Below are 23,040 nucleotides of genomic sequence, written 5' to 3' on the forward strand. Positions count from 1 at the left end.
CTGTATCCTGCTTAGTTTCTTGTCCCTGCCCAGTTCCCTTCTCTCCCCTGCTCAGTCTACTCTCCTTCCCTATAACTCTCTGTCACACTCAGTCCCACCTGTCTCATTGGCTGCATCTGCTCTACCTTGCTTTGGCCACCAAAGCCAGAGCAGTTTCTGCTGGGGAGGCGAGTGCATGGGCGTGTGGTGCCAGGGGCTCTCAGCAGGACAGGAAGGTGTCCTGTGCACAGCACAGACATTGGGGTCTCTCCATGCTGGTCCCCCAGTTCCCAGAATGTGACTGGGGTGAGACAGGCCTACCAGCCATCCTAATGCAGGGCCACCTCCTTTGTAGGGCCTGTCAAGGATGGTCCTTCAGTTCTACGTTTCCTCCAAGGCCCGCCCCACAGCCCAGATCCCACCTGCTGCGTCGTGACCCTCACCCTGTGCCCCACATTGGAAGCCCTAGTCTCTCCTTTCCCTCTCCCGAGACCTGCCCTCTGGCTCGTTTCCCCCAGCCCTTACCACTGCTTAGCTCAGGGCTGGGCTTAAGGTTGGGAAAGGACGATTTGGGGAGGCTTTCCCAGGAGGGTTCCTCTTCTTTACTCCAGTTCTTCCATGGCAAGCTCCCCACTGCGATGTACATTGTTTGCTGCCCCCCCTAGGTCTTTCCTTTCAAGCTTATGATTTCTCCTGTTCCCTTGGTGCCAGATGACAGGCAGGGGTGCGGGCATCGTGCCCTCTGAACTGCTTTCTTCCCTAGGTGTCATCTCCCTCTCATGGTCCCTGAGTGGTAAAGCCAACACACTGGTGCAGCTGGTGATCTCTGCACAAGATGGTGGGGGCCTACAGGCGCAGCCAAATGCCCGAGTGAACATCAGCATCGTGGAGGGCACGGTCTCACCCCCTGTCTTTGAGCAAGCTCAGTACTTCTTCACAGTGCCTGAGGACATGCTGCAGGGTGCCAGTGTGGGGGCTGTCCGGGCCCAGAACCCTCCAGGTACGGGCATGTCCCTTTTGTATGCAGTCACTTTCCCTCTCACTGCATCATCTTGAAGGTCCAGTGCCGCACTTCCTCACAGAGCAACCCTGTTCTGGGAGCTCCATGCACGCACAGAGGCACTGGCATCCGAATGTGCGCCTGTGCGACTGTCACTCAACTCAGTGCATGCTCTCACACATGTGCTTACACACGTGTGTGCACACACCCCTGTGCACATGCATCTGTGCATACATGCACATGTACACAGTGCTGCTGTGCGCCTCCTGACCAGAGCCTGCCGCAGACAGCACTGCCCAGCCCTGCTGCTGTCTGTGGCGGGCTGAGGAGGTGAGCTGGGTACACAAATCATTCTTCCTGTCTTCATTTCCTTGTTCACAGGTCATGCTGATGACATCTTTTATTCCATCTCCTCGGGGGATCCTCATGGCTACTTTTCCATTGACTCTGCCTCCGGGCAGCTCCGCACCAGCCTGCCTCTTGATCATGAGACCCAGGCAGTCCTCATTCTGGATGTCCAGGCCCGAAGTGGTTCACCTCCTGCCTATAGCAACACACGTGTGAAGATCTCTGTGTCAGACGTGAATGACAACGTGCCAGTGTTCCCAGCCCCCTCCGACTCCATTCTGCTCCCAGAGGCCACAGAACCTGGGACTACAGTGTACACTTTGCAGGCCGAGGACCGTGACAGCGGTGCCAACGGTCAGGTGAATTTTGAGCTGGTGTCAGGAGGTGATGGCACCTTCAGTGTGGAGCGCTCATCAGGGGCGGTGCGACTGATCGGGGCCCTGCAATATGAAGCCAGCGCAGCCTACAGGCTGGCCATTGTGGCCCGAGACAGTGGCGTTCCCCAGCTCAGCTCCACGTTCACGCTGCTGGTGCATGTGCAAGCCGAGCACGACAATGGGCCCATCTTTGACACACTCACCTACCGCGTGGAGGTACGGGAAGGTGTGCCTGTCTCCACCCGCTTCCTGCAGGTGCGGGCCCTGGCACGCGATGCAGAATCCATGACCCTTACCTACCACTTGCGTGCAGATGGGGATGCTGCCAGCTTTGGCATCATGCCTGAGAGTGGTTGGCTGTATGTCAAAAGCGCACTGGACCGGGAGACGCGGGACCTGTATGTGCTCACAGTGCTGGCCTCGGCAGGAGGCAGTGGGGCAGGGGGGGAAGCACGGAAAACAGGCACCAGCACTGTACGGATCAGCATCACTGATGAGAATGACAACAGCCCCCGGCTGAGTGAGGAGCGTTACTTCTTCACTGTTCCTGAGAATCAGGCTCCTGGTAGCAGCGTGGGGAGAGTGATGGCAAGTGACCGGGATGCTGGGCAGAACAGCCGGCTCACCTACCGCCTGCTCCAGCACGATCCCAACTTTCTCATCCACACACAGACAGGTGAGAGGTTTCCTGGCTTCCAAGGCTGGGGAGAAAGCCCAGAGCGGGTCAAAAGTGATGCGGGCCAGGCCAGTGCCGCAACAGAATATTGATCTTCCTGCCCCTGCGGTGCTGGGCTCCCCAGCACCATACCTCAGCACAGGCTCTTTAAAGAGGTTTTTGGGCTGAGCTGTGTCCCCACTTCTCCCCCACAGGGGACCTCAGCACCAAGCATAGCCTGGACCGGGAGCAGCAGTCCAGCTACCAGCTCTTGGTGATTGTGCAGGATGGGGGAGCACCACCCCGCAGTGCCACAGGAACCGTCTATGTCACTGTGCTGGATGAGAACGACAACGCTCCAGCTTTCCTTCATGTGGCCAGTGGTCAGGAGCTGCCCGTGCAGGTAGGGGCAGCAGGCTGGAGCCCTGCTGAGGCAGGGGTGGGATAGCCTCTGGGTTTTGGGGCAGGCCGTTCAGCAGGGGGAAAGGGAGTGGGCAGGGGCACCGAGGAGAGTTTCGGGGTGGGAGATAAGCAGGCACAAGCTGCATCCGTGCAGCAGCCAGGGCAGCCTGGTAAATCTGATCGAGATGTGCTAAGATGGGCATGTCCTTGGGCAATACAGCCATCCCTGTGCACGGAGCAGGTGACGACTGCAGGGCTCTCAGACCAATAGGACTGACCAGCAGGCAGAAGCTCTTGGCTCACACATGCTTGCAAGGAGGGAAGGCAAAAAGGAGCCCTAAGCCTGACCCACCGGAGCTGGGGTAAAACACTTGTGAGCAGGGAGGCACAGGGTGCTGTTAACTTCTAGGTCTCAGGACTCTTGGTATAGCCACTGGGCTTTCTGGGAGGTCAAGAAAGCACTGCCCAGCTGGACTTCGCACTCACAAGGGTTTTCTGAGAATCTGCTATGGGTCCCAGCCCAGCTTTCCCTCTCAGCACTGTGTGGTGGCAGCAGTCACCTGGGCACTGAGTGTGCTGCAGATCAAGTTATGTCTGTGCTGCTCAACAGAAGTGGGTGAGGATCAACCCTCCACCCCCAGCTGGCTGCATCTGCTCTGCTGTAGCCCCTTGTGGAGCGGCATCTGTGGCGAGGGCTCGCTGGAGCCAGCCGAGTGGCGCTGGCAGCAACAGGACAGGATGGGCAATCGAGGCCCTGTCCTCATCTCCTCTGCACAGGGTGGGGAGAACCTGCAACTGAAAGGACGTGCTTGCTCTGCATGGTGCTGCGCTTCAGGCAGTGTGCTCAAAGCCACTTGCGCTGTGCTGGGTTTAAAACATCATGGTGATGGCAGGCTTTCTCTGTCGCAGGTCCTGCCTGAGCCACACACCAGAGGCAGGTCAGAGCAGGCAGGACTGTATTGGCAGGTCACTGCCGCACCTGGGTGGCCATCAGCACAGGACCCCGGGGACACTCTGTGACTCCAGTCAGGCCCTCCCTGTTCATTACTTTTTTCCTTCCTGTTCCAGGTCGCAGCTATCCCTTGCCCAGCCGCCTTCTTGCATGTCCAGCTGGCACTCTCTGCTTGCAAAACTGTCTGGCAAGGCTTGGCCTGGATGAAGGCATGTCTCAGGGCCTGGTGGAGGCAGAGGAAGGCAAAGTTAGTCTTGTCCTCTCTCTGAGCAAGGCTCTGGCCTTTGAGTCACTCCTGCAGGGCAGAGACCAACCAGCCGTGGCATTGCTGAGACTGCAGCTGAACAGGCTCTGCAAAATGGCATTGCTCACACTCTGTGGCTGCAGTCTGCCGAGTGTCCTGTCTCCTGTGCGGGGACACCTGCAACACGCTCGCGCAGCAGGCTCTGCAGTCGATTCCAGTGTTTGGGGGCATGAAATGCTGGGAATGTCCTGCTAGAGCTCGGGAGGTCTTTTCTCTTACAAAGGTACCGCAAAAGCATACTCCTCCTTCAGGAGACGGAGCAAGGCTGGGACAGATTTAGAGTCCTGAAGGCAGGTAAACGATGACAGTTTTGAACTAAATGAATATTTGGGCACTTTGGTTTGAAGCGCTCCTGCTAGAAACACTGGCAGAGAAGGGTGAAGCACAGGAAGAGGCCACTGTTAATCATGACTTAAGTGTAGAAGAAAGGCTTGGAGGGAAAAGTAAAAACTGAATGATAAATGCAAAAGTTTAGTGATTTATTGCAGACTTGCTCCGTGAAGTATTCATATCGATGTTCATTAGGCAAAGCAGGGGGAGGTTTCTGTATCAGCACGTGCTTTAAGCATCAGCTAGAGGGGTGTCTCCCACTGTGAGGTTGCAAGATGAGCTTGTCAAGCAGGCTGGTAACTCTGGCAGGACCAGGTGGTGTTCACACAGGAACTGCAGTAGTAATGGATCCTCCCAGGGAATGATCCCTAGGAAAGGGGAGAGGGAGCAAAGGGAAGGAAGAAGCGGTCGGTTTTCACAGAGCGGGGATGTCACTGGTGGGTGCCTAGGACTGGTGCTGGTATCCTTGCTATTTAGCATTTTCATATATCCTCCAAAGAGGTGATGTTACTGGTCTATTCATAGTAACAAAGGTGCGGGCTCCCTGTGAAGAACTGTGGAAGGATCTTGTTTTACTGTTCAGTTAGGAAAGAAGATGGGAGATGAAATTCACTGTTGCTAACTGGAAAGTGGTGCACGTGGCAAAAAGCAATATGAATTTCACTTCCACAGGGGTGGGCTCTGAATTGGCTACTTAAGTTTAGGGAGAAGATTGGGACATCGCCATGAATGCTTTGTGAAAATGTCATCTCAGGGCTCAGCCACAGTCAAAAAGGCAAATCAAATGCTGAGTTTTATTAGAAAAGGAACAGAGAATGAAAGAAAACATCATTACCCTACATCTCAAATTCTGCACACGCTCTCTGCCCTGCCTCCATTCCACTAAATAAGCAGCAGTGCTAGAAAAGGTTCAGAAAAGGATGTTAATGTGATCTCCAGTAGATAATGGTTTCCATGCAGAAAGAAAGTACTTGAACATTCTTTGGCATGGAAGAAACTGCAGGAATATAACAGAGGTGTGCAGCGAATGGCACAGAGAAAGTCGTGGGGAAATGAGAAGTTGTTTTTTTCACAATACAAGACCTAGGCAGCTTCATAAGAAATGATCAGGCAGCAGGTTTAAAATAAACAAAGGCAGTACTTTTTAATGTAGAACATAATTAAATTGTGAAATCATTGCCAAAAGTTGCATGGGTTCAAAATTAGATGAATTCATGGAAAGAAAAAGATCCATCAAAGGCTGTTGAACAAAAATATGATCTGTGGCTCAGGAAGTGACTTAGCCACAGACTGCTGGAAGCTGGGAAGGTTTCACAGGAGGATTATTCCATGCGTACCCTATTTCTTGCATCTTCTCTATATATCCACTGCCAGCCACTGTCAGAGCTATGCCAGTGGTTGAGATGGCTCTCTGATCTTTGGACCAAGCTGGTATTTGCAACAACCTTCTTGGAGGGTGGACATCAGACCTGGACAAGCCTGCCTGGTAGCAATTTTACTAAGGCTGAGGTTTTTGCAGAGGCAGGGCCACTTCTATTGCTGTTTATTCCTCTGTTTGTGCATCTGAAGTGGCATTTGTACACGGAGCCAGTGTGGGTGCTGCTCATTTAACTCCTCTGCTGAGTCACTGCTTTCCTCAGATGGAGTTTGATTCCTTGTGGAAGAGGGTGACCACGCACGCAAAGCAGGAGCCCCTTGTAAGCTGGTTGAGGGCAATTAGGGACAGCATGGGGGGCAGACCTTGCCCCAGCCTGTTACAGGGGAGGGGTTGGAAGGGGCCTCCTAAGCATGGCCCCACTCAGAGGTGTCCACGCAGACGCTCCTTTTCATAAACAGCCAAGCTATATTTAGAAGGTCTTCTGCCTCCATCACTGCTGTGAAATGCTGTTCCAGATTCCTTGATCTGGTAGTTAGAAAACATCTCTTAATTTCCAGCCTAAACTAATTTCTGACCACTTTATACTCATTTGTTCTTGTGCCAATATTGTGTTTTTGCTTAAATAGCTCTTCTCTCTCCTTGGAATTTCCCTCCCCTCTCCCAGCGTTTACAGAGTGCAGTCACATCACTGCTTGGCCTGGCTAAACAAGTCCAGCTCCTCTGGTCTCCCCCCCTGCGCGCCACCATCGTGGTGCCAGCAGCTTGTGCAACAGCATTAACCCTTGCCTCCTCTCAGGAGCTTGCAGCCTCTTTCCTTGGGTTCTTGCTTGGATTCCACTTGTCTTTTTCATAAATGCATTAAGGCAGTACCACACAGAGATCACCCAGCACAGCTGCATCTGTGAGGATGATTTGTGCTGTGGGATGTGAATGATTTGTGCTGATAGGATGTGAATTTGAGGTCTGTAACCTCAGGATGTGAATTCGATGTCTTCTGGTGTGGAAGGGACCACAGAGTCTCTGCCAAGTGGGGAACCTTCTCTGCCAGTGAGGTGTGGGTAGGTGCAAGGAGTCTGTGCTGGAGGAGAGACAGGTCTGCCAGCAGGCCGGCAAGTGGTAAGGGGCAGGAACGGGGATGCGGCCATTTCCATAATTATCCAGGAAAGGTGCTTGCGTGCTGTTACGTGTGGTCTCTGTCAGGAAGCTGATAACTCACCTCAGAATGTGGGGTTAACTGAGCACGTGTGTAATTAATGTCTTGATGGTACTGAGATGCACTGGCATAAAATGATGGTCTTAAGTGCCTACAGACGGGCAGTCAGCAGTACTAACTAGGAACAAAGGAGAGAAGGGAAAAGCCCTAAGAGTCCGGGTGTCCGAGCCCAGGAAGAACTGCCAGCTGCATTCCCAGAGATCACAAACCTCCCTGGGCCGGCTGGTGGGAACTGAGGAAATCACCTTGCATTACCAGGGTGACTGGCCTCTCAGCCTGTCAGTGCTCGTACCTTTGCATTTGCAGCTGGAGGGGTCTGTTGGGGGCAGAGAGAACCAGGACTGTCGTGGAGCCCTGGATTTTCCTAGCTGTAGAGGCTTTGGATGTAACATGGGTGAAATAGTGTCCTCCCATCGCCCTGCAGCTCACTGCTGCAGCATGCCCCAACGCTGCTAAGCTGGTTGTTAAACAGGGCAGGATGGGAGGAGGGCTGGCAAGGCAGAAGCGCCCTTTGCCAGCTATGCTGTGGACTCCTCCATGTTGTCCAGCCTCAGGCACAGCCGGTGGGTCTTGCCAGGGAGTCTGTGCCTTGGGTGAGGTGCAGGGCTGGTGTAGGAAGGTGCAGATCCTGTGCTGTGCTCGGGGGCTTGTGGGGGTAGGCTGAAGGGTGCCCTGTGCCACTCAGCTGCTCCCTGGGCTGTGCTGCAGGTGCTGGAAGAGAAGCCGTCGGGACTTCTAGTCGCCTCCCTGCAGGCCAAGGACCCCGACGAGGGTGAGAATGGGACCATCATCTACTCACTGATAGGTATGAGCTGCAGAACTGACTAATTGATGCTGCTCTCTCTCTACCTTGCAGCCACCACCCTTGTGGGCAGATGGGTGCCCACTGCCCAAGCCCTGCCACACCGCGCTCCCTCCTCCATCCCACCCTGCCCCCTGCCCTCCCTCCTCTCTGCCTTTCCCTGCAGCATTTCACCTTCTTTCTGCAGGAGCCTGGGCAGAGCGTTTCACACTCCACATGGCTACGGGAGAGTTGCGGACTGCCACAGTTCTACGCCGATCTGATCGTGCTGAGTACATCTTCACTGTGACAGCCAGTGACCGGGGCACGGTGCCTCGCAGTACGTCAGCCATCATTCGCATTCAGGTATCCAGCACCCCAGCTCCTCTTGTCCCTGCTTGTCCCCCATCTACCCCTCGCTCACCTCTTGGAAGACACCATCCAGCTACTTGGCAGCCTTCCTCCCCACCTTCTCATCCTTCCCTGCCTTCATCCCAGGGCACCCTCTGCCCTTGCTCAGCTGTTGATCCAGCCCTAAATCTGTGTGGAGAACCTGGGATGGGAAGGGATGGGCCTACTTGTCACTGTGCATGTTCTCATCTGTAAAGTGCTCAACAGCATTAACAGTAAGCAGTTCTGTCTTTTCCAGACTTGGACAGCTGACCCTGTCGTAGATATGCTGTTGCAGAGAAGACCTTAGAGGTCCCCTGCACAGAGACATTAATTCTTCCCAGCATAGAATTATAGAATCATAGAATGCTTTGGGACGGAAGGGACCTTTAAAGGTCATCCAGTCCATCCCCCCTGCAATTGGCAGGGACATCTTCAACCAGATCAGGTTGCTCAGAGCCCCATCCAGACTGGCCTTGAATGTTTCCAAGGATGGGGCATCTACCACCTCTCTGGGCAACCTGGGCCAGTGTTTCGCTGATAGAATTACTTCCCTCGCCCTGCTGGCCACACTTCTTTTGATGCAGCCCAGGATACAGTTGGCCTTCTGGGCTGCGAGAGCACATTGCTGGCTCATGTCCAGCTTTTCGTCTATCAGTACCCCCCAAGTCCTTCTTGGCAGGGCTGCACACAATCCCTTCCTCCCCCAGCCTTAACTGATACCAGGGATTACCCTGACCCAAGTGCAGGACCCTGCACTTGGCCTTGTTGAACCTCATGACGTTCACACAGGCCCACCTCTCCAGCCTGTCCAGATCCCTCTGGATGGCACCCCATCCCTCAGGCGTGTCGACTGCACCGCTCAGCCTGGTGTCATCTGCAAACTTGCTGAGGGTGCACTCGATCCCGCTGTCTGTGTCATTGATGAAGATATTGAACAGCACTGGCCCCAGAACGGATCCCTGAGGGACACTACTCATCACTGTTCTCCATCTGGACATCGAGCCATTGACCACTACCCTCTGGATGCAACCATCCAGCCAATTCATTATCCACTGAATAATGGAATATCCATCCATCAAATCCATACCTCTCGAATTTAGAGAGAAGGATGTTGTGGGGGACCGTGTCAAAGGCCTTACAGAAGTCCAGGTAGATGACATCCGTAGCTCTTCCCTCGTCCACTAATGTAGTCACTCCATCATAGAAGGCCACTAGGTTGGTTGGGCAGGACTTGCCCTTGGTGAAGCCGTGCTGACTGTCCCGAATCACTTCCCTGTCCTCCATGTGCCTTAGCATAGACTCCAGGAGGATCTGTTCCATGATCTTCCCAGGCACAGAGGTGAGGCTGACAGGTTGGTAGTTCCCAGGGTCCTCCTTTTTACCCTTTTTAAAAATGGCTGCAATATTTCCCTGAAATATTTCAGCATCTACTGAAAACAGTGTTCCTGACATGCAGGGTGTTCTGCACATCTGTATAACTTTGGCACTCACTGTCTGGTGTGTTGGCCCAGACAGCCAAGTCCTTTCTCTGTTGTTAGTAATGAGCTTCCTTTTACAGCAGAGACTCCGGTTTCCCCCCAGTCAAGGCACTGTCACAGCACACCTTTTCACATCTTCCTGTCCCTGTTCTTGCAGTTCCCAAGGCCATTCTCCTTGTTTGACATTCTGCTGCTTCTCTGTGCTGGCAGTGACCTCTAATATCGTCAGCAAGTTCACAACGTACTCGGCTTTCTTTTGCCCTTGCACCTATCGAAAGTAAATGTCAGCACCAAGAGCCATCTCTGCAAAGGCCTGCTAATCACTCTCCTTGAGCCAGTCGATCTTTTAGTCCTTTCTGTCACACAGCCATACTCCTGTTGTGCCTTTCCCCAGTTTAATGAGTGATCTCCCATGTGCTCCTGCATCAGAGCCCAGCTAAAACCCAGACGAGTTAGATAGATACACTGCGTTTCCTTTGACCTTGAGGAGAGAAGCACTGTGTTAGCCTGGCACATCTGCCTGTAGCCATTCCACAATACATTTTATACCGTTTCCTTTTTATGCCATGTCTGTAACTATTCTTGCCATTAAAGTTGTTCTACAGCCTTCAAAGTGTTGAGGCCAGGCTGGCAGCCTGGTTGTCCCTGAAGTGCTTGTTTGCATCTCTATAACGTAGCTATTTGCTTGACAGTTGCTAGTTTTGATACCCCTCTGGGCTGACAGTTTTGCTGTATTCTCTTTTTCCCCGGCTCCTTGACATGAGTGCACTGAGTTCTTCAACGTGTTTTCCCTTCAGATAACACTATTGCTTTTCATGCATCCTCTCTCCCATCCACAGGTGCACCTCATCCCCAAATTGACTTCGGTATCTTTAATAAAAGTAGTGATAGTATTTATTCATGTTTGTGTCATACGGGGTTATCTCTCTTCTCTGCACCTCTCTTCTTGCCCACTCTTGCTTATGTTTTGCAGAATTGTTTCTGCTGGTGTCTGTTGTCTTTGCAGTATGTAACACAATCACAGACTCACAGACTCGCAGAATGGTTGAGGTGGGAAGGCAGCTCTGGAGGTCATCTTGTCCAACCACCCTGCTCAAGCAGGGCCACTCAGAGTCAGTTTCCCAGGACCATGTCCAGGTGGCTTTTGACTGTCTCCAAGGATGGAGACTCCACCACCTCTCTGGGCAATCTGTGCCAGTGCTCGGTCACCCTCACAGTTGAAAAAAATGTTTCCTGATGTTCAGAGGGAACCTCCTGTGTTTCAGTTTGTGCCCGTTGCCTCTGCCACTGGGAAGAGCCTGGCTCTGTCCTCTTTGCACTCTCCCTTCAGGTAGTGATATACTTTGGTAAGATCCCCCCCCGAGCCTTCTCTGCCCAGTCAGCAGCTCTCTCTGTCCTTACCTACCCTGGCTCCCCAGGTGAAGCTCGTCTTTCACCCTGTCAAACCTGCACTTATTGTCAGCATGTTTTTCAGGTTGCTATTCATTTTTTAGGCCACAAGAGCTGAGACCTTGCCTCCCGACACTTGCTCTCTGCAGGCCCCGTGTCCCCCTCTTCACTGGCTCTCCAATAGGACCTCCTGGCACACAGCACCCTGGTGTGTGCCCCTCACTGCTGCCTCTCCCTACAGGTACTGCCATCCTCCCGGGTGCTGCCACGGCCTGATGCCACTGTGCTGACCCTGCACCCTCTCGAGGGGGTCAAGCCAGGGTCTGTGATCGGCTCAGTGGCACCCCCAGATGCCCCTGCGCGAGGACAGCTGACCTACACAGTGGTAGGAGGTGGTGGGGATGGCACCTTTGTGGTTGACAGTGTGACAGGGGAGATTTACGCTGCCCGGGAGTTGGACTATGAAGCTGGGGCACGGCACGTGCTTCAGGTGAGTGCTGAGGACATGCAGCATGGCTATCCCTCCAGCCGACTGGTGCTGGTACAGATCCATGTGCAGGACTGCAATGACCAGGCGCCCACCTTCCCTGAAGACCCCATCACCATTGTGGTGCCCGAGAATGCCCAGGCTGGCTCGTCCATCTTCACTTTCCAGGCGCTGGATGGGGATGGTGTGGGTCCCAATAGCCAGGTGCGCTACGCCCTGCTGCACCAGGAGCCCCCCAGGGCTCCCTTCCAGCTTGACAGCCGCTCGGGGCTGCTGACCCTTCGCCAGGGCCTTGACCGGGAGGCTGCTGCCTCCTTCCTCTTGGTGGTGGAGGCCACGGACCAGGCCCGCAACGTCAGCCAGCGCCGTTCGGCAGCCGTCACAGCCCGTGTGTTTGTCACTGATGAGAATGACAACGTGCCCGTGTTCCTCTCACCTGCTGCTGTCAGCGTCATGGAGGACCAGCCGACAGGGTTCGTGGCGCTGCATGTGGTGGCCCAGGACAACGATTTGGGAGAGAACGGGCGTGTGAGCTACTTGTTGCGAGCAGGCAACAGTGACGGCCGCTTCCACCTTAACCCCAGCACTGGTGAGGGCCCAGGAGGATGCAGGGTGGGTGGCAGGGACACTGGGAACGCAGGGGCTGAGGAGGGTGCAGGGATACATGGGGATGTAGCATGGTGCACAGGAGGAGGGCGTGGGCTGGGGAACCCGGAGGAGGGAGATTTGTGGGGTGTGGAGAGTCCTGAGCATAGCACCTGGTTGGCATGATACTGCTGTCTCTCGAGACCTGGCTGTCCCTGGCTCACCCCACTGCTTGCAGCCTTGCCATAGCTCTGTCCTGGGAACAGTCGGCCCTGGCGCCATGCGATCCCAGCTCGCCCCTCTCCCTGTGTCTGCAGGTGCGCTCTCCATTGTGCGGGCCCTGAACCGGGAGGAGGTGGTGCAGCACAATCTGACTGTGGTGGCCATGGATCACGGTTTCCCACGCCGCTCCGCCACACAGCTACTGTCCGTGCTGGTGCTGGATGTCAACGATGAGGCTCCCACTTTTGAGAAACCTGAGTATGAAGCACACATCATGGAGAACTTGCCAGCTGGCAGCCCTGTGCTGCAGGTGCTGGCCACGGACCGGGACCTGGGTGAGGATGCAGGGCAAGGGTGAGCTGCCCAGTTTGGTCAGGGGCCCTTCTGGAGATGCAGCACCCAGGACTGGGTGAACTCTGCTCCCTCCCACCTGGTTTGGAGAGGGAAGGATCATGACCTGGCCTGGAGATGAGAGGGGCTGAATCCTGGGAGAAGCTGAGAATGAGAACAGGGACTGTGATTCCCTCTGCTCCCCAAGACAGTGGCCTTTGTTCCTTGAAGGTTCCTTGGCCCATCTTCCTTTCCACAAACTGGGCTGGGCTGGGACCTCCCTCCACCACACATCTCTGCCATGGAGTGAGATGATCCTCTCCCGGAGCCTGTGTGACTCCTGGGTGGGCAGCCTGGGAGGAGGGAGGTGCAGGGCTCTGAGCCAAATGAGAGGCTCCTGGGGTTGCTGCTGGGCTGCCCTCAAACCATGTTCCTCCCTGCAGGTGCCAATGGGCAGGTGTCCTATGGGGGTCTCTCTGGGGGGCCGTTCTCCATCCACCCACAGACGGGGCTTATTGTCACCACGCGTCGCCTGGACCGCGAGGAGCAGGAGCAACACGTGCTGATGGGTAGGGCTGAGCTGGTGCATTAGAGGGGTGCAGCAGGCATGGGGGTAGGGAGCACAGGGGAGACCGATGGGTGCTCCCCACTCCTGGGGTAGGGCAGTATTACAGGGAGGGCAGGCCATGGGAAGTGATGGAGGTTTGTGGGGCAGGTGGGGTTGTTGGCTGGTTTGAGCATGCAGGAATGCCGGTGATCCCATGCCTGGCTGCCCCTGTGGTTGTCCGCACATTTCCATATGACAGCCTTGATAGTAGCTCCCAGTCAGCAGGGTGGCCTGCAGTGCTTTTGCTGTGTTCCCGCAGTCTATGCACGGGATGGTGGCCTGCCCCCCAACCTCTCCAGGGCAACTGTGCGGATAACGGTAGGGGATGAGAATGACCACGCACCACACCTAGAGAGTGAGTCCTGCTCTGTGGAGGTCCCTGAGAACCAAAGCCGCGTGGCACTCTACACCTTGCGGGCCACCGATCCTGATGGAGGCGAGAACGGGCGCTTGGAATACTACGTGGCAGGTGAGGCACACAGGGAGCTCTGTAGCTTCTGTCTCGGCAGTGGGTAAGGGCAGTTCACCCTGGGCTGCCCATGGCTCTGGAAGCATCACCTGTGGCAGTTCCTGTTCCACTTCGGTTCTCTCCTACTCCAAAGCACAGGTAGCTGCTGCCACCTCTCAGCCCTCTAGTTTCTCTGCCCCTGGTAAAGAGCACCCCAAGATCTGGACAGGCTGCGCTTCCTCATTCCCCAGGCTCTTGTCTGGTTCCCCAGGCTTGGACTAGTTCCATACCTCTCTTGGCTGCTCTGACCTGTTGAATTTACAGGTTGCTAAGTGAGATCTCTTTGCTGTTATCATGCCATGCATTGCCTGGGGGCTTCCCATGGCAGCAACACTGGCCTGTAAGCTGTTGGAGCCAGTTCTTACATACACACACACACACACAGCTGGACCAAGGAGGTTCAGTCCCACTGGGGCCTTACAGAGAACAGCTCACTCCACCCTCCCTGCAGGCCACACTGGGATGGACTTCATGCTGTCCTCTCTGGGCAGCATAGGGCAGGTCCTTCCTTGTACCAGTTATAGTCATGCTGTCTTGTTATTCCGTCTCTTCTTTTCCAGATGGAGACCCTGGGCAGGATTTCAGCCTAGACCCGGTCTCTGGTGTCCTTTCCACTGCACGTGCCCTTGACCGGGAGCAAGTTGCTTCCTACAGCCTCACAGTGGTGGTACAAGACCACGGCACTCCCCCACGCAGTGCCACCATGTCAGTGAACGTGCGGGTGTTGGACCTAAATGACAACGCACCTGGTTTTGCTCAGGCCACCTATGTGGTGGAGGTGCCAGAGGACTTGCCTGTTGGTGCCCTGGTGCTGCAGCTGGTGGCTGAGGACCCTGACGAGGGCACCAATGGGCAGGTCTCTTACTACCTGGGCAATGAGTCACTTGGCATGTTCCAGGTCGAGCCACAGAGTGGGCGCATCAGAAGTGCCCAGGCGCTGGACCGGGAACGCCACCCCAGTTACAGCTTCCTGGCTAAGGCTGTGGACTCAGCACCATGGGAGCCCAAGAGCGCAGCTGTGCGTGTCACGGTCACGGTGCGAGATGTCAATGACCATGCCCCCGCTTTCCTGCACAGCCCACTCACTGTCAACTTGTCCCGCCACACACCACTCAAGCAGGTCGTGGCCACCATGAGGGCAGAGGACAGGGATGCGGGTGCCAATGCCTCCATCCTGTATCGCCTTGCCACCCCCAACTCTGCCTTCGCAATCAACTCCTACACAGGGGATATCCAACTGCTGCAGCCCCTGGGCTCACTCAACCAGCGCCAGCGGACACTCTTCATCCTGGCCACAGACCTGGGGCAACCAGCACTCTCCTCTACTGGTGTGGTGGTCATCCATTTGCAGGAAGAGCCCTACCGGGGGCTGCGCTTTCCCCGGAGCACCAGTGACGTGGCCTTGCCAGAAAATGCTGCCCCAGGTATCAGCAGGGCAGAGTGACCAGCAAGTGCTGGGATGAAATGGGACAGGACGGGAGGGGAGGTGGGTGCTGGACTGGCAAAGCTGTGGGAAGCTCAAACCAGGGAGCACTGCAAGGCCTTGGGAAGCCCCATTATGCTTTGGGTAGACCCAAGGGACTGCAGGATCCCACTGGTGCCCAGGCCGTTCAGGGTGGTAATCCCTGTGGGTTTGCCTCAGGGTCCTCAGATCACTGTGGGCAGTCATGGGTACCCGGTTGCTCCTGGAAGGTCTCCAGGGGTCACAGTGAGACCATAGAGGGGCCATGGACAGGACCCACGAATCCTGGCTTCCAGCCCAAAGTTACCATTGGATCTCGCTCCCTCTGGCAGCAGTGTCCTCAGGCAGACCTGTGTTCCTGTGGCACAGCGTGTGCTGCCCACACACCACCCTGCCCCTCTCTGCCACCTGCCCCGAGATTCTGCTGCCCCTTCACGCTGTTTCACTCTCTTCCAGGCACTGTCGTGGCCAGCATCCAAGCTGTGCACACGGGGGGCTCTTCTGGGCGCATCACGTACAGCATCGTCAGCGGCAACGAGAAGAATGCTTTCCTTATCCAGCCCAGCTCAGGTACAGCACCAAGACCGCCCGGGGAAGCAGCAAGGGGGAGGCCACCTGTGCTCTGCCAATGCCTGCTCAGCTATCACAAGGCTCAGAGCCCCCCAAAGGCACAGCAGCACAGTCCGCGTCTCTATACCAGTGAATTAAATAGTGTTAGTATTTGGACGTGGACAGTAACCTGTCATTGTCCAGAGGCTGTTAGCACAGCTCCCAGCACAGTTTTTGTCCCTCCTAAGTGGACCTTTCCCCAAAAGCTCGTAGGCCTAGTTCAGGAGTTAGCAGAGGCCAGGACCATCACTGAGATGCAGTCTGGGTGCAGCCCCTGCCTTAGATGGCAAGTTCAGCCAAATGGCACATCCTGTGTTGGGGCCTCAGAGCCAGGCACCTGGACTGCTGCGCTTTATTCTCTGGTGTGCATGAAGCTGCTGTGTCTGCAGCCCTGCTGTGGACTCATGGCTGTCTCTGTGCAGTCCCAAAGGTGACAAAGATGGGGGACCACTCACTGTCCAATGGGCATCCTAAGGGAGCCCTCCCTCTGCACCAGACTGTTCCCTGAGCCGTCAGCGGGTGCTGAACCCAGCAGTGGTGTCTGTGGGTGGCTGATAACCCAGGCACAGCAGTGAGGCAGGTTGCAGGATGCTGCCCAGGGATACTGGGCAAGCTGGCATTGTTTGCACCACAGGTTCAAAGGGCAGCCTTTGAAGGGCTGCACATCCCTTAGTGTCCGGGAAACCCTGGCTGAGGGTAGCGTGAGGCGTGCCTTGCTGGGAGGTTGGTGCTTGCCCTGTAGTTTGGAAGAGACTGGAATATTGCAGCACCCGGTATCAATACAGGCTGGGGGATGAAGGGATTGAGAGCAGCCCTGTGGAGAAGGACTTGGGGGTGCTGGTGAATGAAAAGCTGGACATGAGCTGGCAATGTGCACTCACAACCCAGAAAGCCAACCGTATCCTGGGCTGCATCAAGAGAAGCGTGGCCAGCAGGGCAAGGGAGGGGATCCTGCCCCTCTGCTCCACTCTGGTGAGACCCCACCTGGAGCCCTGCGTCCAGCTCTGGAGTCCTCAGCAGTTGGAGCAGCTCCAGAGGAGGACCACAGAAATGATCAGAGGCTTGGAACACCTCTGCTATGAGGAAAGGCTGAAAGAGCTGGGGTCATTCAGCCTGGAGCAGAGAAGCCTGTGGAGAGACCTTACTGTGGTCTTGAAGGGGGCTTATAAGAAAGATGGGGACAAACTTTTTAGCAGGGCCTGTAGTGATAGGATAAGAGGTCATGGTTTTAAACTAAAGGAGGGTAGATTCAGACTAGCTATAAGAAAGAAATTTTTTACAATGAGAATGGTGAAACACTGGCACAGGTTGCCCAGAGAAGTGGGAGATGCCCCATCCCTGGACACATTCAATGTCAGGCTGGATGGGGCCCTGAGCAACCTGATCTAGTGGAAGATGTCCCTGCTCATTGCAGGGCGGGGTTGGACTAGGTGACCTTTAAAGGTCCCTTCCAACCCAAACTATGCTATGATTCTATGATATGAGAAAGTCAGTCCTCAGAGCCCAGACGTCAAGCTGGAGCCTCTTGTTAAAACTCCGTTCTCTTGTGCCTGCTCGATGGTTGAGTTTGGGACAGGATACCAGGCTGACAGAGATTTTTCTGACACTGTGCCACTGTGCAAGCCCTTGTGAGCCACCCATGGTATGGCACAGCGTTCAATCCATTGGCACCATGATTAAGTCCCACCATGAGCATGGCGGGAAATGCTCAGCCATGTACAAGTACCCATCTGAAATAGCAGTGCTCACAGCAGCCCCCGTCACCGCACATCCCCTCAGCCACTACACAGGCTCCTCAGCACCCTGGTGTCGCTGCGAGCTACTCACTGCACAGTGCTGCTGCTGCTGCAAGCAAGCCACAGCACGGCCACCGAGAGCACTGTGGAGAGGCCAGACCAGCACACCATATCTCATGAAGGGGGTCCCAGCCCCCACTGGGGCATGGGCCCACTGAGTCCTGAGGAACCTGAGCTGCAGCTGCAGGTTTCCTGCTGCAGCCTTGCATCATGGCAGCCAGCCAGCACCACGCTGAGCTGCCCCTGCAGGACTGTCTGCACCCCGACTGTCCCAGAGGGCCTGATGCCACCTTGCAACGAAACCATGTGCACAGCCCGATCGCAACTCCTCTGTCACCTGGTACATGCGGGCACCCAAACAGAGTAACCCCCACCCCAGACTCAGCTCAGGAGTTGGTACTCTGCAGTTCCTGAAACCCAGAGTCAATGGGCAGCAGGCTCACAGAGGTCTTTGACCATGGAGAGCTGCTGTGCCCAGGGCTCCCCTGCATGCTCTGTCCCAGGGATCGCTGCCTGTGAAGGAGAGCAGCCTTTGCACAGTGCCATAGGAGTGTGTCTGTCTGAAGCTGCCATTCAGAGGTGAGCATTTCATAGCTATGGAGCTGTGCCAAAGCTGCTATGTCCATGAAGGAGGGGCTGACAGGGTCACACCCTGGCCAATTCTGTCTGGTCCCTGAGCCAGCACCCAGGTCTCTGAGCCAGCAGTCACCATGCTCCTATGTGTACCCAGGTCTCTCAGCTGAAGCCTACATGGCTGCCATTATAGCCTGGGGGTGAAAGCAGCCCCAAGTGACTCCCAGGCTGCCAGAGCTGTGCCTTGTCCCATCTGTTCAGTTCAGAGCCAGGCTGTGCGAGAACAGCAACTGCTGAGATCTGCCCAGCGGTCTGCTCCTGAGCACTGCTGCAGCAGCTCACAACTGAAACCCTGTGCCGACAACACAGCTGAAACAGACCTCACAGTGCCCTTCTCCTCCCCCTCGCTTTTCCACCCAGGTCTGCAGCCAGACCCTGCACGCAGGGACCGTGCTCCCCAGTGGGCGAGGCTGAGACCTGTGGGGTCCGTCATGCAGAGAGCTCGCCTCTCCCTGCTGTCCTGGGTAGTATAAGCAGGGCTCTGCTACCCCATGCATGGCTGTGACACTGGTCTGCATGGCAAGCTGCCCTGATGGCAAGTGACCCTGATGGGGTCACAGAATCACATCCCCCCGTGATCCCTGTCACTTCGCGTCCTTTCATCTTGTCTCTGCTCAAGCCATGTGTGCCAGTGGCTCTCAGAACACCCTGGACGTGTCCTGGCTGCATCTCGGTTGCACCTCAGTCGCTGTGGCAATACCACTTCATCTCAATGAGGAAACATTTCCCTTGGGCAAAGTGCCCAGAATACAGGATTTTTCCTTTAAAACACATCCCTCCTTGAGCCTCGTTTGTCTGTCTGTGAGACACTGCCCTGCTTTCTCCCAGGGCAAGGGGCTGCATGCTGCAACTGAATACGGGGTGCTGGAGCACCAGAGTGAGGGAGGCCAAGGGGGGCTGGCACAGTGCTGCTCTCCTGCCCTGTGCCAGCTGCCAAGCGGTGTTACACAGGGCCCCTGTCCTTCAGCTCTGCTGTGACGATGGACCAGTGCATGGGCACCAGTGCATGACTGTCCTCAGCCACCCCCAGGCTTATCTCCTTTTCAAGGAGGACCAGAGGTGATGTCCACAGGAGCTGTGTGAGCGCTTTGCATTGGCGAGCATACTAAAGTGCCTGCTGTGGACAAGACCAGAGCAGGGGAATGTCACAGGAGCATCCTCAGCCCCATACTGTGGCACCTCAGGCTCTGCTGCTTCTGTCCTAGGCAGGAACAACCCTTCAGAAAGCGGACTGCTGCTGACTGCTTTCCTTGTATTTTCTCTGTGCCATGCCAGCCCAGGAGGCAGGGCCTGCTCTCGCAGTCAAATGGTGCCAGTCATTTTAGTATATCTTTTTGGATGTCCTCCACCTTCTTGGGTGGGACAGCAATACCTTGTCATTGCAAAAGCCCAGGTGCACAGTGGCTCAGAAGGGTAAAAATAGATGTCTGTCCTCAGACGCCTAGCAGGAGAACTGCTGGCAGCTCCTACAGTGTCTTTGTAAGGATTTGACCTAGACTAATAGCTGCAGTTAGGTGACTTTGGCTTGGAGCTTGAGGGGCTTGTGTAGCAGTATAGGGCTTGACACAGAGCAGTTCTCTCTTAAACTGGCCATACCTCAGAAGGTGTCTCCATAGTGGGAGGACTATTGCATGCTTTAATGTAAGCAGAAGCTGTCTGTCCTGAGCAAGGTGCAGGATTTATCACCCAGGGCAGCTCACTGGGACTGACAAGAAGGCTGTCAGTTTGGAGAGGGCTCAGAAGAGCTCAGGGTGTGTGTTCTGTCTATTTGAGAATGGATGGATGGGCAGAGGGATGGACTGAGTGCAAGGGAACAAAAGAGAAGACAAGGGATGGATGTGCTGGTGCCTCATTCACCCCCTCTTCACCCATCCTATCCTGCTGTTTCCCTGCTCCCAGGTGCCATCTCAGTTCAGGACTCCAGCAGCCTGGATTTCGAGGCCAGCCCCCGGCTGCGCCTTGTGGTCCAGGCAGAGACAGCAGCTTCCTTCGGCTTTATGGCCATAAACCTTAACCTGCAAGATGTGAATGACAACTTGCCACGCTTCCAGCTGCAGAACTATGTGGCGTTCATCTGGGAGTCACAGAGCTATGACTCGCCAGTCATCCAGGTATCACTGGGGGCACAAACAGGGACATCTGGGCCCCTGGCCTGCCTCTCTGCTGGGGTGAGGCAGTGGGGGGCTGTGCCATGGGCCTGGGGCTGGCACCTACGGAGAGGTCTAGTCTTAGAGGGCTGTGGTTTGCAAGGCTCCACAACTGCACTGCTGAATCTCTCGTGTGGCTTTGCAGGTCCTGGCAGATGATATGGATCAGGGAGCGAATGGGCAGGTGACTTATGCCATCAACCAGTCCCTGCCAATGACAGGCTTGTACCACATCGATTCTCAGACTGGCACTATCACTACTGCTGCCATCCTGGACAGGGAGATCTGGTCCCAGACCCGGTGAGTGGAGCCAGGCTAACTTGTGCCACAGGTACGAGGGGGGCATAGCTGTGGAGCAGCGTCCTCAAGGCTGCGGAGGATACTCTGCTACTTGGTGCCACCCAAAGCTGTCTCAGCCCTGCCTGTAAAATATTTTTACCAAACAGCAGGAACTTAGGCTTAGTGTTAACATGGGGAGCAAATGGTATCGAAGGCATGACAGATGGCCATGAGATGAGCCAGTGCTCTGTTCAGCCTGGTCTCTGCAAATCTGAGAAGATTGTAAGGGGGGGCAGTGGACTCTCTTCAGTGGCCACATCCATTCCCTTTCCTGCCTGCTTAATCCAGACCACATATGCTCAGTCCCTTCCCACTCCCATGCATTGCACCCTTCTGCCCTGCCACACATGCTCCAGATGCTATGCACTGCCCTGAACCCTCTTGTAAGGCCTCCTGAGTTCAGCCCAGGTCCTCTGGGCCCCTCACCATGTGCACACACTCTAGACATCGTCTAGCCGCACAGATATAAGATAATGGCAAACACTACACACAATGAATTTAAGTCTTCCCCTACCCTTTTACACATGCATGGTTCAGATGCAAGGAACAACTTCTGCCACCCCACTCAGGCTATGTTCTCTCCCCCGTATGCACGCTCCAATGTCTACGTGTCTCTCTCCCCTCTTCCCAGGCATGGGGAGGCCTAGGGCATTCATTCCATTCACATACCCATCACCATTCCACAAAGAGGCTCCTTGCATTCCCCAACACCCAGATATGCTCCAAAGGCCTGTCTCCCTTGCAAAAGCCTCCAACCATGCATGCATCTTCTGTCCCACATGCCCATGCCAGGGCTGTGCATGAATCCACTGCCCACCACATGCTCCAAAGACTTGTGCCCACATTCACTGCCTGCTCGTATGTTCCAGGTGCTGGACACAAACCCACTGCCCTCCAAACATGCACCTCAGATGTGCATCCATCTGCTGCCCTGCCCCACCGTACTCTCCATGTACACACATCCACTGCCCCACATATGCATTCCAGATGCTCTGCACATGTCCCTTGCCCTAGACACTCCAGATGCTGTGCACAGTTCCACTACCACATGTACACACTCCAACCCTGTGCACACATGCAGTATCCCCCCCGACATGTTCCAGATGCGGTGCATGCATGCAAGCATTGCTACCTCACACATATGGCCACATATCTGTGAACCTTGTGCTGTGCCCTTGTGCTTGCCCACAGTTTGGTGGTAACGGCAATGGACAGAGGGACGCCGCCTCTTGTGGGCTCTGCCACGCTGACCGTTGTGGTGATGGACATCAATGACAATAGCCCCACCATCCCGTTTCCCTGGGAGGTGCGGGTCCCAGAGAGTAAGTGCAGCTCAGCCCCATGAGGTAATGTGTCACCAATGGCAGGAGTTGAGGCGCGATGGACACCTGTGGGTTGGGGAGAAGCCCCCGGAGAGGCCTGTCTGTTCCCTTGCCAAGGGCTGGCTTGTGCTGACCCACTGGCTGGGCTCCTCCGAGCTCTTCGGCACTGCCCCATCTGTGACGGCCTGGGGCTGGGGGTTGTACAGCCCCTATGCTGCAGCTGTGTCCTGAGGGAATCAGCTGAATTCCCAACTCATCCCTGGCCCCTGCCCGCACTGTAGGCTCTGGCTGCACACACCTGCCCTGCCTGCTCTCTGTCCTTGGCCTGCGTGCCCTGTGCCTGTGCCAGCCTTGACCTGCCCTGCCTAGCTCCCAAGACCGTCCCCCTTACCCCTAGCATCTCCCCCTTCTCCCCGGTGCTCAGGCTCTGGACTGAGCTGGTTTCCCACCACGTGAGCCAGGTCTTCTCCAAGGAGATGGGGCTGCTTGCTCATGCCTCGCCTCTCCACAGACACGCTGCTGGGCACCCAGATAGCCCAGCTGACCGGGAATGATGTGGACTCAGGCCCCACGCTCTCCTACACGCTCATGCTGGATGGCGATGCCGTGGGCACGTTCAGTGTGCTGCGGTATGGGGGACGCATTGCCCTGACAGGGCCACTGGACTATGAACAGCGCAGCCACTACACCCTCACCCTGCGTGCCTCTGACACCCGCCACGAGACCGAGGCCAACCTCACCGTCGTTGTGGAGGATGTGAATGACAATGCGCCGACTTTCAGCCAGGGCTTCTATCAGGTACGGTGCACGCAGGTGTGCCAGGCAGTGCAGGCTGTCTGGCACAAGCCCCTCTGCTGCTCCTGCCTGGCTCACCTGGCCTTACAAGGCACAGAGATCCCCTTGAGCGTGGGTCTGAGCCCATCCTGGCCCCTCTCTTCCTGGGCTCCCATCCACATCCTGACACCCCTTGTGCTGTCACTGCGGTGTGGACAGGAGGCTGAAACCAGGCACGTA

At 55.7% G+C, this 23,040-nt stretch overlaps 1 protein-coding gene across 1 annotated transcript in view; it reads left to right on the forward strand.

Moving 5' to 3' along the window:
- Positions 1–23,040, forward strand: part of DCHS1 (dachsous cadherin-related 1) — a gene marked incomplete at its 5' end in the record, with an annotated part of 49,159 nt that overhangs the window by 19,394 nt on the left and 6,725 nt on the right. The window contains 15 exons of the mRNA XM_082303892.1: positions 743–979; positions 1,361–2,380; positions 2,575–2,762; positions 7,647–7,743; positions 7,928–8,085; positions 11,221–12,055; positions 12,369–12,608; positions 13,047–13,172; positions 13,470–13,679; positions 14,279–15,142; positions 15,637–15,750; positions 20,118–20,329; positions 20,511–20,665; positions 21,896–22,026; positions 22,538–22,824. Of these exons, the coding sequence (XP_082160018.1) occupies positions 743–979; positions 1,361–2,380; positions 2,575–2,762; positions 7,647–7,743; positions 7,928–8,085; positions 11,221–12,055; positions 12,369–12,608; positions 13,047–13,172; positions 13,470–13,679; positions 14,279–15,142; positions 15,637–15,750; positions 20,118–20,329; positions 20,511–20,665; positions 21,896–22,026; positions 22,538–22,824 (4,874 nt within the window). The remainder of the gene's footprint in view (positions 1–742; positions 980–1,360; positions 2,381–2,574; positions 2,763–7,646; positions 7,744–7,927; positions 8,086–11,220; positions 12,056–12,368; positions 12,609–13,046; positions 13,173–13,469; positions 13,680–14,278; positions 15,143–15,636; positions 15,751–20,117; positions 20,330–20,510; positions 20,666–21,895; positions 22,027–22,537; positions 22,825–23,040) is intronic.

Source organism: Platalea leucorodia (assembly GCF_965183815.1).
Source record: "Platalea leucorodia genome assembly, chromosome: 2".
Taxonomy (NCBI): domain Eukaryota; kingdom Metazoa; phylum Chordata; class Aves; order Pelecaniformes; family Threskiornithidae; genus Platalea; species Platalea leucorodia.